This window comes from Oncorhynchus tshawytscha, unplaced genomic scaffold, assembly GCF_018296145.1.
Source record: "Oncorhynchus tshawytscha isolate Ot180627B unplaced genomic scaffold, Otsh_v2.0 Un_contig_1961_pilon_pilon, whole genome shotgun sequence".
Taxonomy (NCBI): Eukaryota; Metazoa; Chordata; class Actinopteri; order Salmoniformes; family Salmonidae; genus Oncorhynchus; species Oncorhynchus tshawytscha.
This window is the reverse complement of record NW_024609682.1, coordinates 42,501-68,837: the sequence shown is the minus strand read 5'-3', so window position 1 is coordinate 68,837 and position 26,337 is coordinate 42,501. Positions and strand designations below refer to the sequence as shown.

General features: G+C 43.9%; 1 protein-coding gene across 1 annotated transcript in view; it reads right to left on the bottom strand.

The window, feature by feature from the left end:
* The window catches only part of LOC121845473 (CUB and sushi domain-containing protein 3-like), a 179,169-nt gene that overhangs the window by 141,610 nt on the left and 11,222 nt on the right, over nucleotides 1–26,337 (bottom strand). The window contains exon 2 of the mRNA XM_042316920.1: nucleotides 5,432–5,654. Coding sequence (XP_042172854.1) covers nucleotides 5,432–5,654 — 223 coding nt within the window. The remainder of the gene's footprint in view (nucleotides 1–5,431; nucleotides 5,655–26,337) is intronic.

Genomic DNA, 26,337 nt, shown 5'->3' with positions numbered 1-26,337 from the left:
GCCATATTACAGTATAACATCCCTGTTGTCTGTAGCCATATTACATATAACCTGTCATACCTTTTGTATGTTCACTAATTACAGTAGTAACATACCTGTCTGTATGTTCACTAATTACAGAAGTAACATACCTGTCTGTATGTTCACTTACAGTAGTAACATTACAGTAATTACAGTAGTAACATACCTGTCTGTATGTTCACTAATTACAGTAGTAACATACCTGTCTGTATGTTCACTAATTACAGAAGTAACATACCTGTCTGTATGTTCACTAATTACAGTAGTAACATACCTGTCTGTATGTTCACTAATTACAGTAGTAACATACCTGTCTGTATGTTCACTAATTACAGTAGTAACATACCTGTCTGTATGTTCACTAATTACAGTAGTAACATACCTGTGTGTCTGTAGGTTCAGTAATTACAGTAGTAACATACCTGTGTGTCTGTAGGTTCAGTAATTACAGTAGTAACATACCTGTGTGTCTGTAGGTTCACTAATTACAGTAGTAACATACCTGTGTGTCTGTAGGTTCACTAATTACAGTAGTAACATACCTGTGTGTCTGTATGTTCACTAATTACAGTAGTAACATACCTGTGTGTCTGTAGGTTCACTAATTACAGTAGTAACATACCTGTCTGTATGTTCACTAATTACAGTAGTAACATACCTGTGTGTCTGTAGGTTCACTAATTACAGTAGTAACATACCTGTGTGTCTGTAGGTTCACTAATTACAGTAGTAACATACCTGTGTGTCTATGTGTTCACTAATTACAGTAGTAACATACCTGTGTGTCTGTAGGTTCACTAATTACAGTAGTAACATACCTGTGTATGTAGGTTGAATGTGGGTTGGTAAGTTTCTAGCTGCCTGAGGCTCAGTAATTACAGTAGTAACATACCTGTGTGTCTGTATGTAGGTTGACTGTGGGTTGGTAAGTTTCTAGCTGCCTGAGGCTCAGTAATTAACATACCTGTGTGTCTGTAACATACCTGTGTGTCTATGTGTTCACTAATTACAGTAGTAACATACCTGTGTATGTAGGTTGAATGTGGGTTGGTAAGTTTCTAGCTGCCTGAGGCTCAGTAATTACAGTAGTAACATACCTGTGTGTCTGTATGTAGGTTGACTGTGGGTTGGTAAGTTTCTAGCTGCCTGAGGCTCAGTAATTACAGTTGTAACATACCTGTGTGTCTGTATGTAGGTTGACTGTGGGTTGGTAAGTTTCTAGCTGCCTGAGGCTCAGTAATTACAGTTGTAACATACCTGTGTGTCTGTATGTAGGTTGACTGTGGGTTGGTAAGTTTCTAGCTGCCTGAGGCTCAGTAATTACAGTAGTAACATACCTGTGTGTCTGTATGTAGGTTGACTGTGGGTTGGTAAGTTTCTAGCTGCCTGAGGCTCAGTAATTACAGTAGTAACATACCTGTGTGTCTGTATGTAGGTTGACTGTGGGTTGGTAAGTTTCTAGCTGCCTGAGGCTCAGTAATTACAGTAGTAACATACCTGTGTGTCTGTATGTAGGTTGACTGTGGGTTGGTAAGTTTCTAGCTGCCTGAGGCTCAGTAATTACAGTAGTAACATACCTGTGTGTCTGTATGTAGGTTGACTGTGGGTTGGTAAGATTCTAGCTGCCTGAGGCTCAGTAATTACAGTTGTAACATACCTGTGTGTCTGTATGTAGGTTGACTGTGGGTTGGTAAGTTTCTAGCTGCCTGAGGCTCAGTAAGCCTTCTGTTATGTACTGTAATTATCATTATCTGGCACAACTCACACTACAGCGCTGTCACAAAGAAATCCTGGGTCAGCGTCCCAAATGGGCCCCCTATTCCTTATACAGTGCACTACAATTTACCCAGAGCCCTAGGATAGGGCCCTGGTCTAAAGTAGTGCACTATATAGGGAATAGGGTGCCATTTGGGACTGAACACTTCAAAAGTCTTCTATAAAAAGAGTGTGACTAAGACACAAAGAACAATGTTGCTATTTAGAGATAAAGGACGGATCTAGAGGAATCCATCAATAGCAGACCATTTTATTTTGTCTCCAATATTTTAGTCTTGCTGTTTTCCACTGTCGTTGACGAGCACGATTAGTTCTAAGTCTAGGAGAATGCAGAAGTCCTATCAGTATGCAAATGTTGTTGCCTGCATTCACAAAATAGTTACCCCTTCTCCTTGACGATAAGATGAGCAAAAGTACCTAGAGATTCTAACCAAGGATGTGAACTAACGTAAATCTATTTTCTATTCAGAAGTTAGACCAGTCGCGGATGAGCTCGGTCTGCAGCAGACATAGGGGTTAAGTGCCTTGCTAGAGGGCATAACGATAGGAGACGGCATCTAAGATACTAATGCCAGCAAGAAACCATTTTGTTTACTACTGTAAACAAGACAGAGACAACAGTCTAACAGTCATTATACTGTTAACAAGACAGAGACAACAGACTAACAGTCATTATACTGTAAACAAGACAGAGACAACAGTCATTATACTGTAAACAAGACAGAGACAACAGTCATTATACTGTTAACAAGACAGAGACAACAGTCATTATACTGTTAACAAGACAGAGACAACAGTCATTATACTGTTAACAAGACAGAGACAACAGTCATTATACTGTTAACAAGACAGAGACAACAGTCATTATACTGTTAACAAGACAGAGACAACAGTCATTATACTGTTAACAAGACAGAGACAACAGTCATTTTACTGTTAACAAGACAGAGACAACAGTCATTATACTGTAAACAAGACAGAGACAACAGTCTAACAGTCATTATACTGATAACAAGACAGAGACAACAGACTAACAGTCATTATACTGACAACAAGACAGTCATTATACTGAACAACAGACTCATTATACTGTCATTATACTGTTAACAAGAACAAGACAGAGACAACAGACTAACAGTCATTATACTGTAAACAAGACAGAGACAACAGTCATTATACTGTTAACAAGACAGAGACAACAGTCATTATACTGTAAACAAGACAGAGACAACAGTCTAACAGTCATTATACTGTTAACAAGACAGAGACAACAGTCATTATACTGTTAACAAGACAGAGACAACAGTCATTATACTGTTAACAAGACAGAGACAACAGACTAACAGTCATTATACTGTTAACAAGACAGAGACAACAGTCATTATACTGTTAACAAGACAGAGACAACAGATTATACTGTTAACAAGACAGAGACAACAGTCATTATACTGTTAACAAGACAGAGACAACAGTCATTATACTGTTAACAAGACAGAGACAACAGTCATTATACTGTTAACAAGACAGAGACAACAGACTAACAGTCATTATACTGTTAACAAGACAGAGACAACAGACTAACAGTCATTATACTGTTAACAAGACAGAGACAACAGTCATTATACTGTTAACAAGACAGAGACAACAGTCATTATACTGTTAACAAGACAGAGACAACAGTCATTATACTGTTAACAAGACAGAGACAACAGTCATTATACTGTAAACAAGACAGAGACAACAGTCTAACAGTCATTATACTGATAACAAGACAGAGACAACAGTCATTATACTGTTAACAAGACAGAGACAACAGTCTAAAATAATCTCCCAGAAAGCTAGTTAGATTGTTTATGTCTTGAATACTTAATTTTGCTTCCTCTCTTCTTCTCTGAATTTCTTCTGTCGTTCGGGTCTGACCTGTGTCTGATTTCAGAGAACTCCAGGCATGTTGGAAATAAATGAGAGGGCTTTTTGTTCCTCTGTGCCATTCTTCTGGAGTGTTTCACTTTGAGATCTCTGCCACAATGACACCTCATAGCAGGGCTTGGTAATAGAAGTGTCTCATCAGACACTATGAGATCTCTGCTACAATAACACCTCATAGCAGGCTTGGTAATAGAAGTGTCTCATCAGACACTATGAGATCTCTGACACTATGAGATCTCTGACACTATGAGATCTCTAACACTATGAGATCTCTGCTACAATAACACCTCATAGCAGGGCTTGGTAATAGAAGTGTCTCATCAGACACTATGAGATCTCTGACACTATGAGATCTCTGACACTATGAGATCTCTGACACTATGAGATCTCTGCCACAATAACACCTCATAGCAGGGCTTGGTAATAGAAGCGTCTACTCAGATTTCACCGGTTCTGACTAGAAATCTAGACTATAATTATTAATTATTTTACCTTTAATTAACTAGGCAAGTCAGTTAAGAACAAATTATTATTTACAGTGACGGCCTACTGGGGAACAGTGGATTAACTGCCTTGTTCAGGGGCAGAACGACAGATTTGTACCTTGTCAGCTTGGGGATTCGATCTAGCAACCTTTCAGTTTCTAGTTCAACACTCCAACCACTAGGCTACCTGCCACCGTACCTTCATGTGGTTCTGACCAGAAATCTCCCAACAATACAGTCCCTGTATGAAACAGTGGTTCTGACTATAGATCTCCCAACAATACAGTCCCTCTATGAAACAGTGGTTCTGACTATAGATCTCCCAACAATACAGTCCCTGTATGAAACAGTGGTTCTGACTATAGATCTCCCAACAATACAGTCCCTGTATGAAACAGTGGTTCTGAATATAGATCTCCCAACAATACAGTCCCTGTATGAAACAGTGGTTCTGACTATAGATCTCCCAACAATACAGTCCCTCTATGAAACAGTGGTTCTGACTATAGATCTCCCAACAATACAGTCCCTGTATGAAACAGTGGTTCTGACTATAGATCTCCCAACAATACAGTCCCTCTATGAAACAGTGGTTCTGACTATAGATCTCCCAACAATACAGTCCCTCTATGAAACAGTGGTTCTGACTATAGATCTCCCAACAATACAGTCCCTCTATGAAACAGTGGTTCTGACTATAGATCTCCCAACAATACAGTCCCTCTATGAAACAGTGGTTCTGACTATAGATCTCCCAACAATACAGTCCCTCTATGAAACAGTGGTTCTGACTATAGATCTCCCAACAATACAGTCCCTCTATGAAACAGTGGTTCTGACTATAGATCTCCCAACAATACAATCCCCCCATGAAACTGCTCTCTTTCTGTCACCACACTGACACAAACAAGACATTCATTGTTGTGGGGAAAAAATGAAAGATGAACTTTAGCATCAGCACCATTGAAGCTCCCTCCTCGTGCTATTTACAGTATCTCTCTCACTATTATCCGTCTCCCTCTCTCTCTCTCTCTCTCTCTCTCTCTCTCTATACCTCTTTATCTGTCTGTCTCTCTCTCTCTTTCTCTCTCTCTCTCTCATCCTCCCTCCCTCCCTCCCTCCCTCCCTCTCTCTATACCTCTCCATCCCCCTCCGTCAAACAGACTTATTTCAACATATTTCAACACCTTCTTTCCCCGGGGAGATCGGTTGTTTCTCACCTCGTCCGGAAGTGTGCCGGATGTGGGTGTCCATCATACAAAGATAAAAAATCGTACTCCTCTTCCACGGCGAAAGATTGAAAAACGACGTGAATCCTGTTCATTTGTTCCGCTACGATGACCCAGGTACAGTTGGCACCGTTGGGATATCCGTACGGGAAACCTGGGCTTTCTATGGTTCCGTTCTGTCCTTTTAACGTCCCTCCGCACGTATTTATGAACCCTGGAAAGACAAGAAAACAAAAACGATGAGATCAGACACTTGTTTTTTACACTCAAAACATCATCAACACTCCACACCTACAGGAAACACAATACACTTTCATCCAATACACTTTCATCCAATACACTTTCATCCAATACACTTTCATCCAATACACTTTCATCCAATACACTTTCATCCAATACACTTTCATCCAATACACTTTCATCCAATACACTTTCATCCAATACACTTTCATCCAATACACTTTATCCAATACACTTTCATCCAATACACTTTCATCCAATACACTTTATCCAATACACTTTCATCCAATACACTTTCATCCAATACACTTTCATCCAATACACTTTCATCCAATACACTTTCATCCAATACACTTTCATCCAATACACTTTCATCCAATACACTTTCATCCAATACACTTTATCCAATACACTTTCATCCAATACACTTTCATCCAATACACTTTATCCAATACACTTTCATCCAATACACTTTCATCCAATACACTTTCGTCCAATACACTTTCATCCAATACACTTTCATCCAATACACTGTAGCAATTTCCCCCAATCCCCTTCACAGTAACACTGGTGTTTTGAGACCAACAACAAGTCTGGTAAATTGGTACCTCCAGCTGTTCTGCACTTTCCCCACACTACCCACTCTCCTGGTCTGTACCTTCCCCTGCCTACCCACTACAGGTCTTTACCTACCCCATCCTACCCACTACCCACTCTCCTGGTCTGTACCATCCCCACACTACCCACTACCCACTACCCACTCTCCTGGTCTGTACCTTCCCCACCCTACCCACTACCCACTCTCCTGGTCTGTACCTTCCCCATCCTACCCTCTACACACTACCCACTCTCCTGGTCTGTACCATCCCCACCCTACCCACTACCCACTCTCCTGGTCTGTACCTTCCCCATCCTACCCACTACCCACTCTCCTGGTCTGTACCTTCCCCACCCTACCCACTACCCACTCTCCTGGTCTGTACCTTCCCCACCCTACCCACTACCCACTCAGGGTATTCTTAATACATGTACCAGTCTTCCCTCTTCTCTCCTACTGTCTGCAGGCAGGCTGGCAAAACATCACTACCTTGACAGGATGGGTCAGACACTGGTCAGACTACACTGGTCAGACGACACTGGTCAGACTACACTGGTCAGACTACACTGGTCAGATGACACTGGTCAGACTACACTGGTCAGACTACACTGGTCAGACTACACTGGTCAGACCAAACTGGTCAGTTTACACTGGTTAGACTACACTGGTCAGACTACACTGGTCAGACTACACTGGTTAGACTACACTGGTCAGACTACACTTGTCAGACTACACTGGTCAGACTACACTGGTTAGACTACACTGGTCAGACTACACTGGTTAGACCACACTGGTCAGACCACACTGGTCAGACTACACTGGTCAGACCACACTGGTCAGACTGGCAAAACATCACTACATTGACAGGATGGGTCAGACACTGGTCAGACTACACTGGTCAGACCACACTGGTCAGACTACACTGGTCAGACTACACTGGTCAGACCACACTGGTCATACTACACTGGTTAGACTACACTGGTCAGACTACACTGGTTAGACTACACTGGTCAGACTACACTTGTCAGACTACACTGGTCAGACTACACTGGTTAGACTACACTGGTCAGACTACACTGGTTAGACTACACTGGTTAGACCACACTGGTCAGACCACACTGGTCAGACTACACTGGTCAGACCACACTGGTCAGACTGGCAAAACATCACTACCTTGACAGGATGGGTCAGACACTGGTCAGACTACACTGGTCAGACCACACTGGTCAGACCACACTGGTAAGACCACACTGGTAAGACCACACTGGTCAGACCACACTGGTCTACACTGGTCAGACTACACTGGTCAGACCACACTGGTCAGACCACACTGGTCAGACCACACTGGTCAGGCTACACTGGTCAGACTACACTGGTCAGACCACACTGGTCAGACCACACTGGTCAGACCACACTGGTCAGGCTACACTGGTTAGACTACACTTGTCAGACTACACTGGTTAGACTACACTGGTCAGACTACACTGGTTAGACTACACTGGTCAGACCACACTCATCAGACTACACTGGTTAGACTACACTGGTCAGACTACACTGGTTAGACTACACTGGTTAGACTACACTGGTCACATAGCCTGGTTCCTCTCTAGGTTTCTTCCTAGGTTTTGGCCTTTCTAGGGAGTTTTTCCGAGCCACCGTGCTTCTACACCTGCATTGCTTGCTGTTTGGGGTTTTAGGCTGGGTTCTGTACAGCACTTTGAGATATCAGCTGATGTACGAAGGGCTATATAAATAAATTTGATTTGATTTGATTTGGTCAGACTACCCTGGTCAGACTACACTGGTTAGACTACACTGGTCAGACTACACTGGTCAGACTACACTGGTCAGACCACACTGGTCAGACGACACTGGTCAGACTACACTGGTCAGACTACACTGGTCAGATGACACTGGTCAGACTACACTGGTCAGACCAAACTGGTCAGACTACACTGGTCAGACTACACTTGTCAGACTACACTGGTCAGACTACACTGGTTAGACTACACTGGTCAGACTACACTGGTTAGACCACACTGGTCAGACTACACTGGTCAGACTACACTGGTCAGACTACACTGGTCAGACTACACTGGTCAGACTACACTGGTCAGACTACACTGGTCAGACTACACTGGTCAGACCACACTGGTCAGACTACACTGGTCAGACTACACTGGTCAGACTACACTGGTCAGACCACACTGGGTCAGACTACACTGGTCAGACTACACTGGTCAGACTACACTGGTCAGACTACACTGGTCAGACTACACTGGTCAGACTACACTGGTCAGACTACACTGGTCAGACTACACTGGTCAGACCACACTGGTCAGACTACACTGGTCAGACTACACTGGTCAGACTACACTGGTCAGACCACACTGGTCAGACTACACTGGTCAGACCACACTGGTCAGACTACACTGGTCAGACCACACTGGTCAGACTACACTGGTCAGACTACACTGGTCAGACTACACTGGTCAGACTACACTGGTCAGACCACACTGGTCAGACTACACTGGTCAGACCACACTGGTCAGACTACACTGGTCAGACTACACTGGTCAGACCACACTGGTCAGACTACACTGGTCAGACTACACTGGTCAGACTACACTGGTTAGACTACACTGGTCAGACTACACTGGTCAGACCACACTGGTCAGACTACACTGGTCAGACTGCACTGGTCAGACCACATTGGTGTTTCAGCCACCGTGGTCAGACCACACTGGTTAGACTTTTACTGGTCAGACTACACTGGTCAGACTACAAATACTTTGATAAATATTTGGTTAGGCTTTGTGGTCAGACTAAAGACCACACTGGTTCTACACTGGTCAGACTACACTGGTCAGAACACTGGTCAGACTACACTGGTCAACACACTGGTCAGACTCACACTGGTCAGACCACACTGGTCAGACTACACTGGTAGACTACACTGGTCAGACTACACTGGTCAGACCACACTGGTCAGACCACACTGGTCAGACACACTGGTCAGACTACACTGGTCAGACTACACTGGTCAGACACACAGACACACTGGTCAGACTACACTGGTCAGACTACACTGGTCAGACTACACTGGTCAGACTACACTGGTCAGACCACACTGGTCAGACAACACTGGTCAGACTACACTGGTCAGACCACACTGGTCAGACACACTGGTTAGACTACACTGGTCAGACTACACTGGTTGACTACACTGGTCAGACTACACTGGTCAGACTACACTGGTCAGACTACACTGGTCAGACCACACTGGTCAGACTACACTGGTCAGACTACACTGGTCAGACCACACTGGTCAGACACACTGGTCAGACCACACTGGTCAGACTACACTGGTCAGACCACACTGGTCATCAGACTACACTGGTCAGACCACACTGGTCAGACTACACTGGTTAGACTTGGTCAGACCATTGACCACACTGGTCAGACTACACTGGTTAGACTAGACTTCAGACTACACTGGTCAGACCACACTGGTCAGACCACACTAGTCAGACCACACTGGTTAGACCACTGGTCAGACCACACTGGTTAGACTACACTGGTCAGACTACACTGGTCAGACCACACTGGTCAGACTACACTAGTCAGACTACACTGGTCAGACCACACTGGTCAGACTACACTGGTCAGACCACACTGGTCAGACTACACTAGTCAGACTACAAATACTTTGATTATTTGGTATAGGCTTTGTGGTGGAAAAATATAATTTCCATTAATTAGGAAATGTTCAATGCACAAACACACGCAGTCACATACACACATACAGTACACAAAAACACACACATTTCACACACACACATACAGTACACACAACACAGACACACAGACACACACACACACACACACACTACACACTTTGCCTATGACAAGGACAAGCCAAAGCTTAGCTGTTTTATTGAAAGGCAACTCTGCACATTGTCTATTAATAAAAACCCAAGTGTAATTATGATGCATGGTTTATCCCCCTTCACTGCCTCTCCCCTGCAGGAGTAATTACCATCCATCTTAATTAACAGGTCAATTATGTTTAGGTTTCCATTGTGTTGACCAGAAGACAGATTCCACTGTCTTCTCCCTTGAGATTCCAGTCTGGTTGGGTACCAACTGGCACCCTGTTTCCTCTACTGTGCATTTGGAAAAGCATTCAGACCCCCTTCCCCTTTTTACACATTTTGTTAGGTTACAGCCTTATTCTAAAATGATTGCATTTTTTTTTGCCTCATCAATGACATCCCCATAATGACATCACAATAGCCCATAATGACATCACAATAGCCCATAATGACATCACAATAGCCCATAATGACATCACAATAGCCCATAATGACATCACAATAGCCCCATAATGACATCACAATACCCCATAATGACATCACAATGCCCCATAATGACATCACAATGCCCCATAATGACATCACAATGTCCCATAATGACATCAATGCCCATAATGACATCACAATGCCCCATAATGACATCACAATACCCCATAATGACATCACAATGCCCCATAATGACATCACAATGCCCCATAATGACATCACAATACCCCATAATGACATCACAATGCCCCATAATGACATCACAATGCCCCATAATGACAAAGTGAAAACTGTTTTTTATACATTTTTGCAAATGCATTGATAACAAACAGACCCTTTGCTATCAGACTATCTGAAATTGAGCTCAGGAGCATCCTGTTTCCATTGATCATCCTTGAGATGTTTCTACAACATGATTGGAGTCCACCTGTGGTAAATTCAATTGATTGGACATGATTTGGAAAGGCACACACCTGTTGACAGTGCATGTCAGAGCAAAAACTAAGAAGGGTAACAAAAAATGTCTTCAGAATTGAAGGTCCTCAAGAACACAGTGGCCTCCATCACTCTTAAATGGAAGAAGTTTGGAACCACCAAGACTCTTACTAGAGATGGCTGTCATGCAAAACTGAGCAATCGGGGGGAAAGGGCCTTGGTCAGGGAGGTGACCAAGAACCCGATGGTCACTCTGACAGAGCTCCCTAGTTCCTCTGTGGAGATGGGAGAAACTTCCAGAAGGACAACCATCTCTGCAGCACTCCACCAATCTGACATTTATGGTAGAGTGGCCAGACGGAAGCTACTCTTCAGTAAAAGGCACATGACAGCACACTTGGAGTTTGCCAAAAGGCACCTAAAGGACTCTCAGACCATGAGAAACAAGATTCTCTGGTCTGATGAAACCAAGATGTAACTCTTTGGCCTGAAAGTGTGACATCTGGAGGAAACCTAGCAGCATCCCTATGGTGAAGCATGGTGGTGGCAGCATCCCTATGGTGAAGCATGGTGGTGGCAGCATCCCTATGGTGAAGCATGGTGGTGGCAGCATCCCTATGGTGAAGCATGGTGGTGGCAGCATCCCTATGGTGAAGCATGGTGGTGGCAGCATCCCTATGGTGAAGCATGGTGGTGGCAGCATCCCTATGGTGAAGCATGGTGGTGGCAGCATCCCTATGGTGAAGCATGGTGGTGGCAGCATCCCTATGGTGAAGCATGGTGGGGGCAGCATCCCTATGGTGAAGCATGGTGGTGGCAGCATCCCTACATGGGGGTGGTAGCTTCATGCTGTGGGGATGTTTTTCAGTGGCAGGAACAGGGAGACTAGTCAGGATCGAGGGACAGATGAGCGGAGCAAAGTACTGAGAGATCCTTGATGAAAACCTGCTCCAGAGCACTCAGGACCTCAGACAGAGCCGAAGGGTCACCAACAGGACAACGACCTTAAGTACACAGCCAAGACAAAGCAGAATTGGCTTTGGGACAAGTCTCTGAATGTCCTTGAGTGGCCCAGCCAGGGCCCTGACATTAACTCGATCGAAAATAGCTGTGCAGCGACGCTCCCCATCCAACCTGACAGAGCTTGAGAGGATCTGCAGAGAAGAATGGGAGAAACTCCCCAAATACAGGTGTGCCAAGCTTGTACCGTCATACCCAAGAAGACTGGAGGCTGTAATTGCTGCCAAAGGTGTTTCAACAAAGTCCTGAGTAAAGAGTCTGAATACTTATGTAATTGTGATATCATTTATTTATTTTTTATAAATTTGCTACATTTTCTAATAACCAGTTTTCTCTTTGTCATGATAGGGGTTATTATGTGTAGACTGATGAGGGGAAAAACAATATAATCAATTTTAGAATAAGTCTGTAACCTAACTAAATGTGGAAAAGGTCAAGAGGTCTGAATGCTTTCCAAAGGCCCTTTATGTTGACCAGGGTCTATAGGGTAGTAGACTACTGTTGACCAGGGTCTATAGGGTAGTAGACTACTGTTGACCAGGGTCCATAGGGTAGTAGACTACTGTTGACCAGGGTCTATAGGGTAGTAGACTACTGTTGACCAGGGTCTATAGGGTAGTAGACTACTGTTGACCAGGGTCTATAGGGTAGTAGACTACTGTTGACCAGGGTCTGAAGGGTAGTAGACTACTGTTGACCAGGGTAGTAGACTACTGTTGACCAGGGTCTATAGGGTAGTAGACTACTGTTGACCAGGGTCTATAGGGTAGTGGACTACTGTTGACCAGGATAGTAGACTACTGTTGACCAGGGTCTATAGGGTAGTAGACTACTGTTGACCAGGGTCTATAGGGTAGTAGACTACTGTTGACCAGGGTCTATAGGGTAGTAGACTACTGTTGACCAGGGTCCATAGGGTAGTAGACTACTGTTGACCAGGGTCTATAGGGTAGTAGACTACTGTTGACCAGGGTCTATAGGGTAGTAGACTACTGTTGACCAGGGTCTATAGGGTAGTAGACTACTGTTGACCAGGGTCTATAGGGTAGTAGACTACTGTTGACCAGGGTCTATAGGGTAGTAGACTACTGTTGACCAGGGTCTATAGGGTAGTAGACTACTGTTGACCAGGGTCTATAGGGTAGTGGACTACTGTTGACCAGGATAGTAGACTACTGTTGACCAGGGTCTATAGGGTAGTAGACTACTGTTGACCAGGGTAGTAGACTACTGTTGACCAGGGTAGTAGACTACTGTTGACCAGGGTCTATAGGGTAGTAGACTACTGTTGACCAGGGTCTATAGGGTAGTAGACTACTGTTGACCAGGGTCTAGGGTAGACTACTGTTGACCAGGGTCTATAGGGTAGTAGACTACTGTTGACCAGGGTCTATAGGGTAGTAGACTACTGTTGACCAGGGTCTATAGGGTAGTAGACTACTGTTGACCAGGGTCTATGGGTTAACCAGGGTCCATAGGGTAGTAGACTACTGTTGACCAGGGTCTATAGGGTAGTAGACTACTGTTGACCAGGGTCTACTGTTGACCAGGGTCTATAGGGTAGTAGACTACTGTTGACCAGGGTCTATAGGGTAGTAGACTACTGTTGACCAGGGTCCACAGGGTAGTAGACTACTGTTGACCAGGGTCTATAGGGTAGTGGACTACTGTTGACCAGGGTCCATAGGGTAGTAGACTACTGTTGACCAGGGTCCATAGGGTAGTAGACTACTGTTGACCAGGGTCTATAGGGTAGTGGACTACTGTTGACCAGGGTCTATAGGGTGGTAGACTACTGTTGACCAGGGTCCATAGGGTAGTAGACTACTGTTGACCAGGGTCTATAGGGTAGTAGACTACTATAGACCAGGGTAGTAGCCTACTGTTGACCAGGGTCTATAGGGTAGTAGACTACTGTTGACCAGGGTCCATAGGGTAGTAGACTACTGTTGACCAGGGTCTATAGGGTAGTAGACTACTGTTGACCAGGGTAGTAGACTACTGTTGACCAGGGTCTATAGGGTAGTAGACTACTGTTGACCAGGGTCCATAGGGTAGTAGACTACTGTTGACCAGGGTCCATAGGGTAGTAGACTACTGTTGACCAGGGTCTATAGGGTAGTAGACTACTGTTGACCAGGGTCTATAGGGTAGTGGACTACTGTTGACCAGGGTCCATAGGGTAGTAGACTACTGTTGACCAGGGTCTATAGGGTAGTAGACTACTGTTGACCAGGGTAGTAGACTACTGTTGACCAGGGTCTATAGGGTAGTAGACTACTGTTGACCAGGGTCCATAGGGTAGTAGACTACTGTTGACCAGGGTCCATAGGGTAGTAGACTACTGTTGACCAGGGTCCATAGGGTAGTAGACGACTGTTGACCAGGGTCTATAGGGTAGTAGACTACTGTTGACCAGGGTCCATAGGGTAGTAGACTACTGTTGACCAGGGTCCATAGGGTAGTAGACTACTGTTGACCAGGGTCTATAGGGTCTACTGTTGACCAGGGTCTAGGGTAGTAGACTACTGTTGACCAGGGTCCATAGGGTAGTAGACTACTGTTGACCAGGGTCCATAGGGTAGTAGACTACTGTTGACCAGGGCCTATGGGGTAGTAGACTACTGTTGACCAGGGTAGTAGACTACTGTTGACCAGGGTCTATAGGGTAGTAGACTACTGTTGAACAGGGTAGTAGACTACTGTTGACCAGGGTCCATAGGGTATTAGACTACTATTGACCAGGGTAGGGTAGACTACTGTTGACCAGGGTCTATAGGGTAGTAGACTACTGTTGACCAGGGTCTATAGGGTAGTAGACTACTGTTGACCAGGGTCTATAGGGTAGTAGACTACTGTTGACCAGGGTCTATAGGGTAGGGTCTATAGACTACTGTTGACCAGGGTAGTAGACTACTGTTGACCAGGGTCTATAGGGTAGTAGACTACTGTTGACCAGGGTCCATAGGGTAGTAGACTACTGTTGACCAGGGTAGTAGACTACTGTTGACCAGGGTCTATAGGGTAGTAGACTACTGTTGAACAGGGTAGTAGACTACTGTTGACCAGGGTCCATAGGGTATTAGACTACTATTGACCAGGACCCACTATAGACTAAGGCCCATGGGGTAATAGATTAGGGAATAAGGTGCTATTTGGAATAGAGTCAGAATCAAACCTCAGGGGAGAAACTCTGATTGGATGCGTAACTATTGAACCGCCAGCAACCAATCAGCACTGAAATAAGTTCACATGTGTTCGCTGATGCTGCTAAATACTTGTTGTTTATTCGGGGAAGAAGTAGGAAATAAAAAATGTACGCCAACACATCCCCAAATCCATTGAACAAGCGCAACTAAGTACATTAACACAGCTCAATGAGGAGCGCACAGGCCAAGGTTGAGTTGTCGCAGAGCTTAAATGATGTGCCGCTGTGGACTATTCAAAATGTGAGATGCCACGTAACTATTGTCCTTAGGGAGACAGAAACCTACTGTAGCTGTGGACTATTCAAAAGGTGATACTACATGTAGCTATTGTCCTTAGGGAGACAGAAACCTACTGTAGCTGTGGACTATTCAAAAGGTGATACTACATGTAGCTATTGTCCTTAGGGAGAGACTTTAACTCACAGCTCAACCTCTCTCTCTCTCTCTCTCTCTCTCTCTCTCTTGTCTCTCTCTCTCTCTCTCTCTCTCTCTCTCTACTCTCTTTTCTCTCTCTCTTCCTCCACGTCTCTTCTCTCTCCTTCCTCCACTCTCTCTCTCTCTCTCTGTTCTCTCTCTCTCTACTCTCCAGGGTCTATCCACTCTTCTTCTCTCTCTTCTTTCCTTTTCTCTCCTTCCTCCAGTAGACTCTGTCTGACTCTCTCTCTCTTTCTCTCTTCCTCCACTCTCTCTCTCTCTCTCTCCTCTCTCTCTCCTCTGTCTCCAGGGTCTCTCTCTCTTCTCCACCCTCTCTCTACTCTCTCTCTCCTTCCTCCATCTCTCTCTCCTCTCTCTCTTCCTCCAGGGTCCTCTCTCCTCTCATTCCTCTCTCTCCTCTCTCTCTCTCTCTCTTCTCTCCTTCCTCCACCTCTCTCTCTCTCCTCCTCCACCACCTCTCTCTCTACTCCTCCAGGGTCTCTCTCTCTCTCTCCAGGGTCTCTCTCTCTCTCTCTCCTCCTCCAGGGTCTCATCTCTCTCTCTCTCTCTCCTTCCTCCAGGGTCTCTCTCTCTCTCTCTTCTCTCTCTCTACTTTCCAGGGTCTCTCTCCTTCTGTCCACCAGGGTCATCTCACTACTGTTGAGGGTGGACTCTCTCTCTCTCTCTCTTTGACCAGGGTCTCTCTTCCTCCCACCTCTCTCTCTCTCTCTCTTCTCTCCCATCTCCTCTCCTTCCTCCACGACTCTCTCTTCTCTCTCTTCTCTCTCTCCCTCCTCCACGTCTCTCTCTTCTCCTCTCTTTTAGTGGACTACTCTTCCTCCACGGTCTCTCTAGTGGACTTTCTTCCTCCTTCTCCAGGGTCTCTCTTCTCTCTCTCTTCTTCTCTCTCCTTCCTCCAGGGTCTCTCTCTCTCTCTCTCTTTTCCTCAATCTCTCTCTCTCTCTCTCCTCTTTCCTTCACTCTCTTTCTCCCTCCATCTCTGAGTAAGCCATCTATTATGTGAATTTGAATCAGGTTCCTTCTCAACACAGCAGTGAATTAAAAATGCTTGTAATGTCTTCCACGCTGGCGTTTCTATAAAAGCTTTTGTATCTATAAAAATAAATTGTAAACATTTATCTTGTTTATTCAACTTCAAAGAAAAGACATGAACAAGCATTCTGGTCTTTCAGAGGAGAGGACATGCATGAATTCCATTACGCTGTGTTTTATGGTACAGCATGTGTTCATTTGTGGGTTAATGCCATTGCAGAAGGCTTCGTGCTCCTTTCATCCATCACCCCAATAATCTAGATTATACAGAGTTCTCCCTGGGGCAGCCGAAGACACACAAAGACAGAGATCCATGAAACCGACGCCTACCACTAAAACATTTAAAATGAACTGTTATTTGGCCTTGATATTTAAAGGGGAGATATCATTATAGTCTATTGATTTGGTATATTTTAAAGAATGTGTACACCCAGCTATACTGGTCTATAACCTTATCCTTACAGCCATATCACACCCAGCTATACTGGTCTATAACCTTATCCTTACAGCCATATCACACCCAGCTATACTGGTCTATAACCTTATCCTTACAGCCATATCACACCCAGCTATACTGGTCTATAACCTTATCCTTACAGCCATATCACACCCAGCTATACTGGTCTATAACCTTATCCTTACAGCCATATCACACCCAGCTATACTGGTCTATAACCTTATCCTTACAGCCATATCACACCCAGCTATACTGGTCTATAACCTTATCCTTACAGCCATATCACACCCAGCTATACTGGTCTATAACCTTATCCTTACAGCCATATCACACCCAGCTATACTGGTCTATAACAACCTTATCCTTACAGCCATATCACACCCAGCTATACTGGTCTATAACCTTATCCTTACAGCCATATCACACCCAGCTATACTGGTCTATAACCCATCCTTACAGCCATATCACACCCAGCTATACTGGTCTATAACCTTATCCTTACAGCCATATCACACCCAGCTAAACTGGTCTATAACCTTATCCTTACAGCCATATCACACCCAGTTATACTGGTCTATAACCTTATCCTTACAGCCATATCACACCCAGTTATACTGGTCTATAACCTTATCCTTACAGCCATATCACACCCAGTTATACTGGTCTATAACCTTATCCTTACAGCCATATCACACCAGCTATACTGGTCTATAACCTTATCCTTACAGCCATATCACACCCAGCTATACTGGTCTATAACCTTATCCTTACAGCCATATCACACCCAGCCATACTGGTCTATAACCTTATCCTTACAGCCATATCACACCCAGCTATACTGGTCTATAACCTTATCCTTACAGCCATATCACACCCAGCTATACTGGTCTATAACCTTATCCTTACAGTCATATCACACCCAGCTATACTGGTCTATAACCTTATCCTTACAGCCATATCACACCCAGCTATACTGGTCTATAACCTTATCCTTACAGCCATATCACACCCAGCTATACTGGTCTATAACCTTATCCTTACAGCCATATCACACCCAGCCATACTGGTCTATAACCTTATCCTTACAGCCATATCACACCCAGCTATACTGGTCTATAACCTTATCCTTACAGCCATATCACACCCAGCTATACTGGTCTAAACCTTATCCTTACAGTCATATCACACCCAGCTATACTGGTCTACAACCTTATCCTTACAGCCATATCACACCCAGCTATACTGGTCTACAACCTTATCCTTACAGTCATATCACACCCAGCTATACTGGTCTATAACCTTATCCTTACAGTCATATCACACCCAGCTATACTGGTCTACAACCTTATCCTTACAGCCATATCACACCCAGCTATACTGGTCTACAACCTTATCCTTACAGCCATATCACACCCAGCTATACTGGTCTATAACCTTATCCTTACAGCCATATCACACCCAGCTATACTGGTCTATAACCTTATCCTTACAGCCATATCACAAAGCTATACTGGTCTATAACCTTATCCTTACAGCCATATCACACCCAGTTATACTGGTCTACAACCTTATCCTTACAGCCATATCACACCCAGCTATACTGGTCTACAACCTTATCCTTACAGCCATATCACACCCAGTTATACTGGTCTATAACCTTATCCTTACAGCCATATCACACCCAGCTATACTGGTCTATAACCTTATCCTTACAGCCATATCACACCCAGCTATACTGGTCTATAACCTTATCCTTACAGCCATATCACACCCAGCTATACTGGTCTACAACCTTATCCTTACAGCCATATCACACCCAGCTATACTGGTCTACAACCTTATCCTTACAGCCATATCACACCCAGCTATACTGGTCTATAACCTTATCCTTACAGCCATATCACACCCAGCTATACTGGTCTACAACCTTATCCTTACAGCCATATCACACCCAGCTATACTGGTCTATAACCTTATCCTTACAGTCATATCACACCCAGCTGGTCTATATTACTGGTCTACAACCTTATCCTTACAGTCATATCACACCCAGCTATACTGGTCTACAACCTTATCCTTACAGTCATATCACACCCAGCTATACTGGTCTACAACCTTATCCTTACAGCCATATCACACCCAGCTATACTGGTCTATAACCTTATCCTTACAGCCATATCACACCCAGTTATACTGGTCTATAACCTTATCCTTACAGCCATATCACACCCAGCCTATACTGGTTTATAACCTTATCCTTACAGCCATATCACAACCAGCTATACTGGTCTATAACCTTATCCTTACAGCCATATCACACCCAGCTATACTGGTCTATAACCTTATCCTTACAGCCATATCACACCCAGCTATACTGGTCTATAACCTTATCCTTACAGTCATATCACACCCAGCTATACTGGTCTACAACCTTATCCTTACAGCCATATCACACCCAGCTATACTGGTCTATAACCTTATCCTTACAGCCATATCACACCCAGCTATACTGGTCTACAACCTTATCCTTACAGCCATATCACACCCAGCTATACTGGTCTACAACCTTATCCTTACAGCCATATCACACCCAGCTATACTGGTCTATAACCTTATCCTTACAGTCATATCACACCCAGTTATACTGGTCTACAACCTTATCCTTACAGCCATATCACACCCAGTTATACTGGTCTATAACCTTATCCTTACAGTCATATCACACCCAGCTATACTGGTCTACAACCTTATCCTTACAGCCATATCACACCCAGCTATACTGGTCTACAACCTTATCCTTACAGTCATATCACACCCAGCTATACTGGTCTACAACCTTATCCTTACAGCCATATCACACCCAGCTATACTGGTCTATAACCTTATCCTTACAGCCATATCACACCCAGTTATACTGGTCTATAACCTTATCCTTACAGCCATATCACACCCAGCTATACTGGTCTATAACCTTATCCTTACAGCCATATCACACCCAGCTATACTGGTCTATAACCTTATCCTTACAGCCATATCACACCCAGCTATACTGGTCTATAACCTTATCCTTACAGCCATATCACACCCAGCTATACTGGTCTATAACCTTATCCTTACAGCCATATCACACCCAGCTATACTGGTCTATAACCTTATCCTTACAGCCATATCACACCCAGTTATACTGGTCTATAACCTTATCCTTACAGCCATATCACACCCAGTTATACTGGTCTATAACCTTATCCTTACAGCCATATCACACCCAGCTATACTGGTCTACAACCTTATCCTTACAGCCATATCACACCCAGCTATACTGGTCTATAACCTTATCCTTACAGCCATATCACACCCAGCTATACTGGTCTATAACCTTATCCTTACAGCCATATCACACCCAGCTATACTGGTCTATAACCTTATCCTTACAGCCATATCACACCCAGCTATACTGGTCTATAACCTTATCCTTACAGCCATATCACACCCAGTTATACTGGTCTATAACCTTATCCTTACAGCCATATCACACCCAGCTATACTGGTCTATAACCTTATCCTTACAGCCATATCACACCCAGCTATACTGGTCTATAACCTTATCCTTACAGCCATATCACACCCAGCTATACTGGTCTATAACCTTATCCTTACAGCCATATCACACCCAGCTATACTGGTCTATAACCTTATCCTTACAGCCATATCACACCCAGCCATACTGGTCTATAACCTTATCTTATGAGAGATCCCCATCAGACTCTCTCTCTGACTACAGTAGCAGGATAGACAGTAGATAGATACAGTCTTTATACTGAGAGATCCCCATCAGACTCTCAATTCAATTCAATTCAAGGGCTTTATTGTCATGGGAAACATGTGTTAACATCACCAAAGCAAGTGAGGTAGATAATATACAAAAGTGAAATAAACAATAAAAAAATTAACAGTAAACAAATCAAATCAAATCAAATTTATTTATATAGCTCTTCGTACATCAGCTGATATCTCAAAGTGCTGTACAGAAACCCAGCCAAACATTATACATACAGAAGTTTCAAAATAATAAAGACATTACAAATGTCATATTATACAAATATATATATATATATATATATATATATATATATATATATATATATATATATATATATATATTCAGTGTTGCAACAAAGTACAAATGGTTCAAGAACACAAGGGAAAATAAATAAGCATAAATATGGGTTGTATTTACAATGGTGTTTGTTCTTCACTGGTTGCCCTTTTCTCGTGGTAACAGGTCACAAATCTTGCTGCTGTGATGTCACACTGTGGTATTTCACCCAGTAGATACGGGAGTTTATCAACATTGGGTTTGTTTTCGAATTCTTTGTGGATCTGTGTAATCTGAGGGAAATATGTGTCTCTAATATGGTCATACATTGGGCAGGAGGTTAGGACGTGCTCTCTCTGACTACAGTAGCAGGATAGACAGTAGATAGATAGAGTCTTTATAGTGAGCATTGGAAAGGTCAAGCTTATCTCTCTCTTTCTCTCTCTCCCTCTGTCTCTGTTTCTCTGTCTCTCTGTCTCTCTCTCCTCTGTCTCTGTTTCTCTGTCTCTCTGTCTGTCTCTCTGTTTCTCTGTTTCTCTGTCTCTCTGTCTGTGTCTCTCATTCTCTGTTTCTCTGTCTCTCTTTCTCTGTCTCTGTTTCTCTGTCTCTGTGTCTGTATCTCTGTCTCGCATTCTCTGTCTCTCTGTCTCTGTCTCTGTCTCTGTGTCTCTCATTCTCTGTCTCTCTGTCTCTGTTTCTCTGTCTCTGTTTCTCTGTCTCTGTTTCTCTGTCTCTGTTTCTGTATCTGTGTCTCTCATTCTCTGTCTCTGTCTCTGTGTCTCTCATTCTCTGTCTCTCATTCTCTGTCTCTCTGTCTCTGTTTCTCTGTCTCTGTTTCTCTGTCTCTGTCTCTCTGTCTCTGTTTCTCATTCTCTGTCTCTCTGTCTCTGTTTCTGTATCTGTGTCTCTCATTCTCTGTCTCTCTGTCTCTGTCTCTCTGTCTCTGTTTCTCTGTCTCTGTTTCTCTGTCTCTGTTTCTCTGTCTCTGTTTCTCTGTCTCTGTCTCTCTGTCTCTGTTTCTCTGTCTCTGTTTCTCTGTCTCTGTTTCTCTGTCTCTCTGTCTCTGTCTCTGTGTCTCTCATTCTCTGTCTCTCTGTCTCTGTTTCTCTGTCTCTCTGTCTCTGTGTCTCTCCTTCTCTGTCTCTCTGTCTCTGTTTCTCTGTGTCTCTTCCCCCTCCTTTAGTGATACAGGTTAGCACATTAGCACAATTAGAACGAATATCTCCGTGTGATTACCTTTGTCTCAAAACGTCTCCAGAAAACTGATCTCCCACCACAACCAATGTTTCAGTTCCCTTCAGTCTTATTTTCCTCCTAAATGCAACAAAACACAGATCCGAAAACGAAGCTCTCCAATAGGAGTGTTCTCTACTCCAGTGTTCAGGCCTATTGATTGAACAGAGGCCAGGTAATCTCCTCAGTGTTTGACGGCGTCAATAAAATATTTCACCGTAGTATTGAACATCTATTGTCATCAGCCTAGATGTCTTTTGATCCCAATTTCTTATCAAAAACCTCTGTGTGTCTTGTAGAAATAATACAAGGTTTTAGTCGACGTTTGGAAAAACAAAAAAAGGCCCCCAACTCTCCTCAGATGTTTGACAGCCTGTAGTGTAAACTAGAAAAGGCCCCCAACTCTCCTCAGATGTTTGACAGCCTGTAGTGTAAACTAAAAAAGGCCCCTAACTCTCCTCAGATGTTTGACAGGCTGTAGTGTAAACTAGAAAAGGCCCCCAACTCTCCTCAGATGTTTGACAGCCTGTAGTGTAAACTAGAAAAGGCCCCCAACTCTCCTCAGATGTTTGACAGCCTGTAGTGTAAACTAAAAAAGGCCCCCAACTCTCCTCAGATGTTTGACAGCCTGTAGTGTAAACTAGAAAAGGCCCCTAACTCTCCTCAGATGTTTGACAGCCTGTAGTGTAAACTAGAAAAGGCCCCCAACTCTCCTCAGATGTTTGACAGCCTGTAGTGTAAACTAGAAAAGGCCCCTAACTCTCCTCAGATGTTTGACAGCCTGTAGTGTAAACTAAAAAAGGCCCCTAACTCTCCTCAGATGTTTGACAGCCTGTAGTGTAAACTAGAAAAGGCCCCCAACTCTCCTCAGATGTTTGACAGGCTGTAGTGTAAACTAGAAAAGGCCCCCAACTCTCCTCAGATGTTTGACAGCCTGTAGTGTAAACTAAACAAGGCCCCCAACTCTCCTCAGATGTTTGACAGGCTGTAGTGTAAACTAGAAAAGGCCCCCAACTCTCCTCAGATGTTTGACAGCCTGTAGTGTAAACTAAAAAGGCCCCCAACTCTCCTCAGATGTTTGACAGGCTGTAGTGTAAACTAAAAAGGCCCCCAACTCTCCTCAGATGTTTGACAGCCTGTAGTGTAAACTAGAAAAGGCCCCCAACTCTCCTCAGATGTTTGACAGCCTGTAGTGTAAACTAAAAAAGGCCCCCAACTCTCCTCAGATGTTTGACAGGCTGTAGTGTAAACTAGAAAAGGCCCCCAACTCTCCTCAGATGTTTGACAGGCTGTAGTGTAAACTAGAAAAGGCCCCCAACTCTCCTCAGATGTTTGACAGGCTGTAGTGTAAACTAGAAAAGGCCCCCAACTCTCCTCAGATGTTTGACAGGCTGTAGTGTAAACTAGAAAAAGGCCCCCAACTCTCCTCAGATGTTTGACAGGCTGTAGTGTAAACTAAAAAGGCCCCCAACTCTCCTCAGATGTTTGACAGCCTGTAGTGTAAACTAGAAAAGGCCCCCAACTCTCCTCAGATGTTTGACAGGCTGTAGTGTAAACTAAACAAGGCCCCCAACTCTCCTCAGATGTTTGACAGGCTGTAGTGTAAACTAAAAAGGCCCCCAACTCTCCTCAGATGTTTGACAGCCTGTAGTGTAAACTAGAAAAGGCCCCCAACTCTCCTCAGATGTTTGACAGGCTGTAGTGTAAACTAAAAAGGCCCCCAACTCTCCTCAGATGTTTGACAGGCTGTAGTGTAAACTAGAAAAGGCCCCCAACTCTCCTCAGATGTTTGACAGGCTGTAGTGTAAACTAGAAAAGGCCCCCAACTCTCCTCAGATGTTTGACAGCCTGTAGTGTAAACTAGAAAAGGCCCCCAACTCTCCTCAGATGTTTGACAGGCTGTAGTGTAAACTAGAAAAGGCCCCTAACTCTCCTCAGATGTTTGACAGGCTGTAGTGTAAACTAGAAAAGGCCCCAACTCTCCTCAGATGTTTGACAGCCTGTAGTGTAAACTAGAAAAGGCCCCCAACTCTCCTCAGATGTTTGACAGGCTGTAGTGTAAACTAAAAAAGGCCCCCAACTCTCCTCAGATGTTTGACAGGCTGTAGTGTAAACTAGAAAAGGCCCCCAACTCTCCTCAGATGTTTGACAGGCTGTAGTGTAAACTAAAAAGGCCCCCAACTCTCCTCAGATGTTTGACAGGCTGTAGTGTAAACTAGAAAAGGCCCCCAACTCTCCTCAGATGTTTGACAGGCTGTAGTGTAAACTAAAAAAGGCCCCAACTCTCCTCAGATGTTTGACAGGCTGTAGTGTAAACTAGAAAAGGCCCCCAACTCTCCTCAGATGTTTGACAGCCTGTAGTGTAAACTAAAAAGGCCCCCAACTCTCCTCAGATGTTTGACAGGCTGTAGTGTAAACTAAAAAGGCCCCCAACTCTCCTCAGATGTTTGTCAGCCTGTAGTGTAAACTAGAAAAGGCCCCCAACTCTCCTCAGATGTTTGACAGGCTGTAGTGTAAACTAAACAAGGCCCCCAACTCTCCTCAGATGTTTGTCCGCCTGTAGTGTAAACTAGAAAAGGCCCCCAACTCTCCTCAGATGTTTGACAGGCTGTAGTGTGAACTAAAAAGGCCCCCAACTCTCCTCAGATGTTTGTCCGCCTGTAGTGTAAACCTGAGAGGTGAGGGAAAACAATCATAACATAGAAAGAGTAAACTTGTTTGTAGACGGTGACCCTGATAAGATGCCCCTCTCTAAAGAGATCCATTTTATAAACATGACTGTGCAGCTCTACTCAGAACTACAGTATTTGGACCCACATCTACAATTGTTAGAATGGATTGTCGTCCAGTCCCTTTGATAGAATGGATTGTCGTCCAGTCCCTTTGATAGAATGGATTGTCGTCCAGTCCCATTGATAGAATGGATTGTAGTCCAGTCCCATTGATAGAATGGATTGTAGTCCAGTCCCATTGATAGAATGGATTGTAGTCCAGTCCCTTTGATAGAATGGATTGTCGTTCAGTCCCATTGATAGAATGGATTGTAGTCCAGTCCCTTTGATAGAATGGATTGTCGTTCAGTCCCATTGATAGAATGGATTGTCGTCCAGTCCCTTTGATAGAATGGATTGTAGTCCAGTCCCATTGATAGAATGGATTGTCGTCCAGTCCCTTTGATAGAATGGATTGTAGTCCAGTCCCTTTGATAGAATGGATTGTAGTCCAGTCCCATTGATAGAATGGAGAATCCCATTGGAATGGATTGTAGTCCAGTCCCTTTGATAGAATGGATTGTCGTTCAGTCCCATTGATAGAATGGATTGTAGTCCAGTCCCTTTGATAGAATGGATTGTCGTTCAGTCCCATTGATAGAATGGATTGTCGTCCAGTCCCTTTGATAGAATGGATTGTAGTCCAGTCCCATTGTTAGAATGGATTGTCGTCCAGTCCCTTTGATAGAATGGATTGTAGTCCAGTCCCTTTGATAGAATGGATTGTAGTCCAGTCCCATTGATAGAATGGATTGTAGTCCAGTCCCATTGATAGAATGGATTGTAGTCCAGTCCCTTTGATAGAATGGATTGTCGTTCAGTCCCATTGATAGAATGGATTGTAGTCCAGTCCCTTTGATAGAATGGATTGTAGTCCAGTCCCATTTGAATAGAATGGATTGTAGTCCAGTCCCATTGATAGAATGGATTGTAGTCCAGTCCCATTGATAGAATGGATTGTAGTCCAGTCCCTTTGATAGAATGGATTGTAGTCCAGTCCCATTGATAGA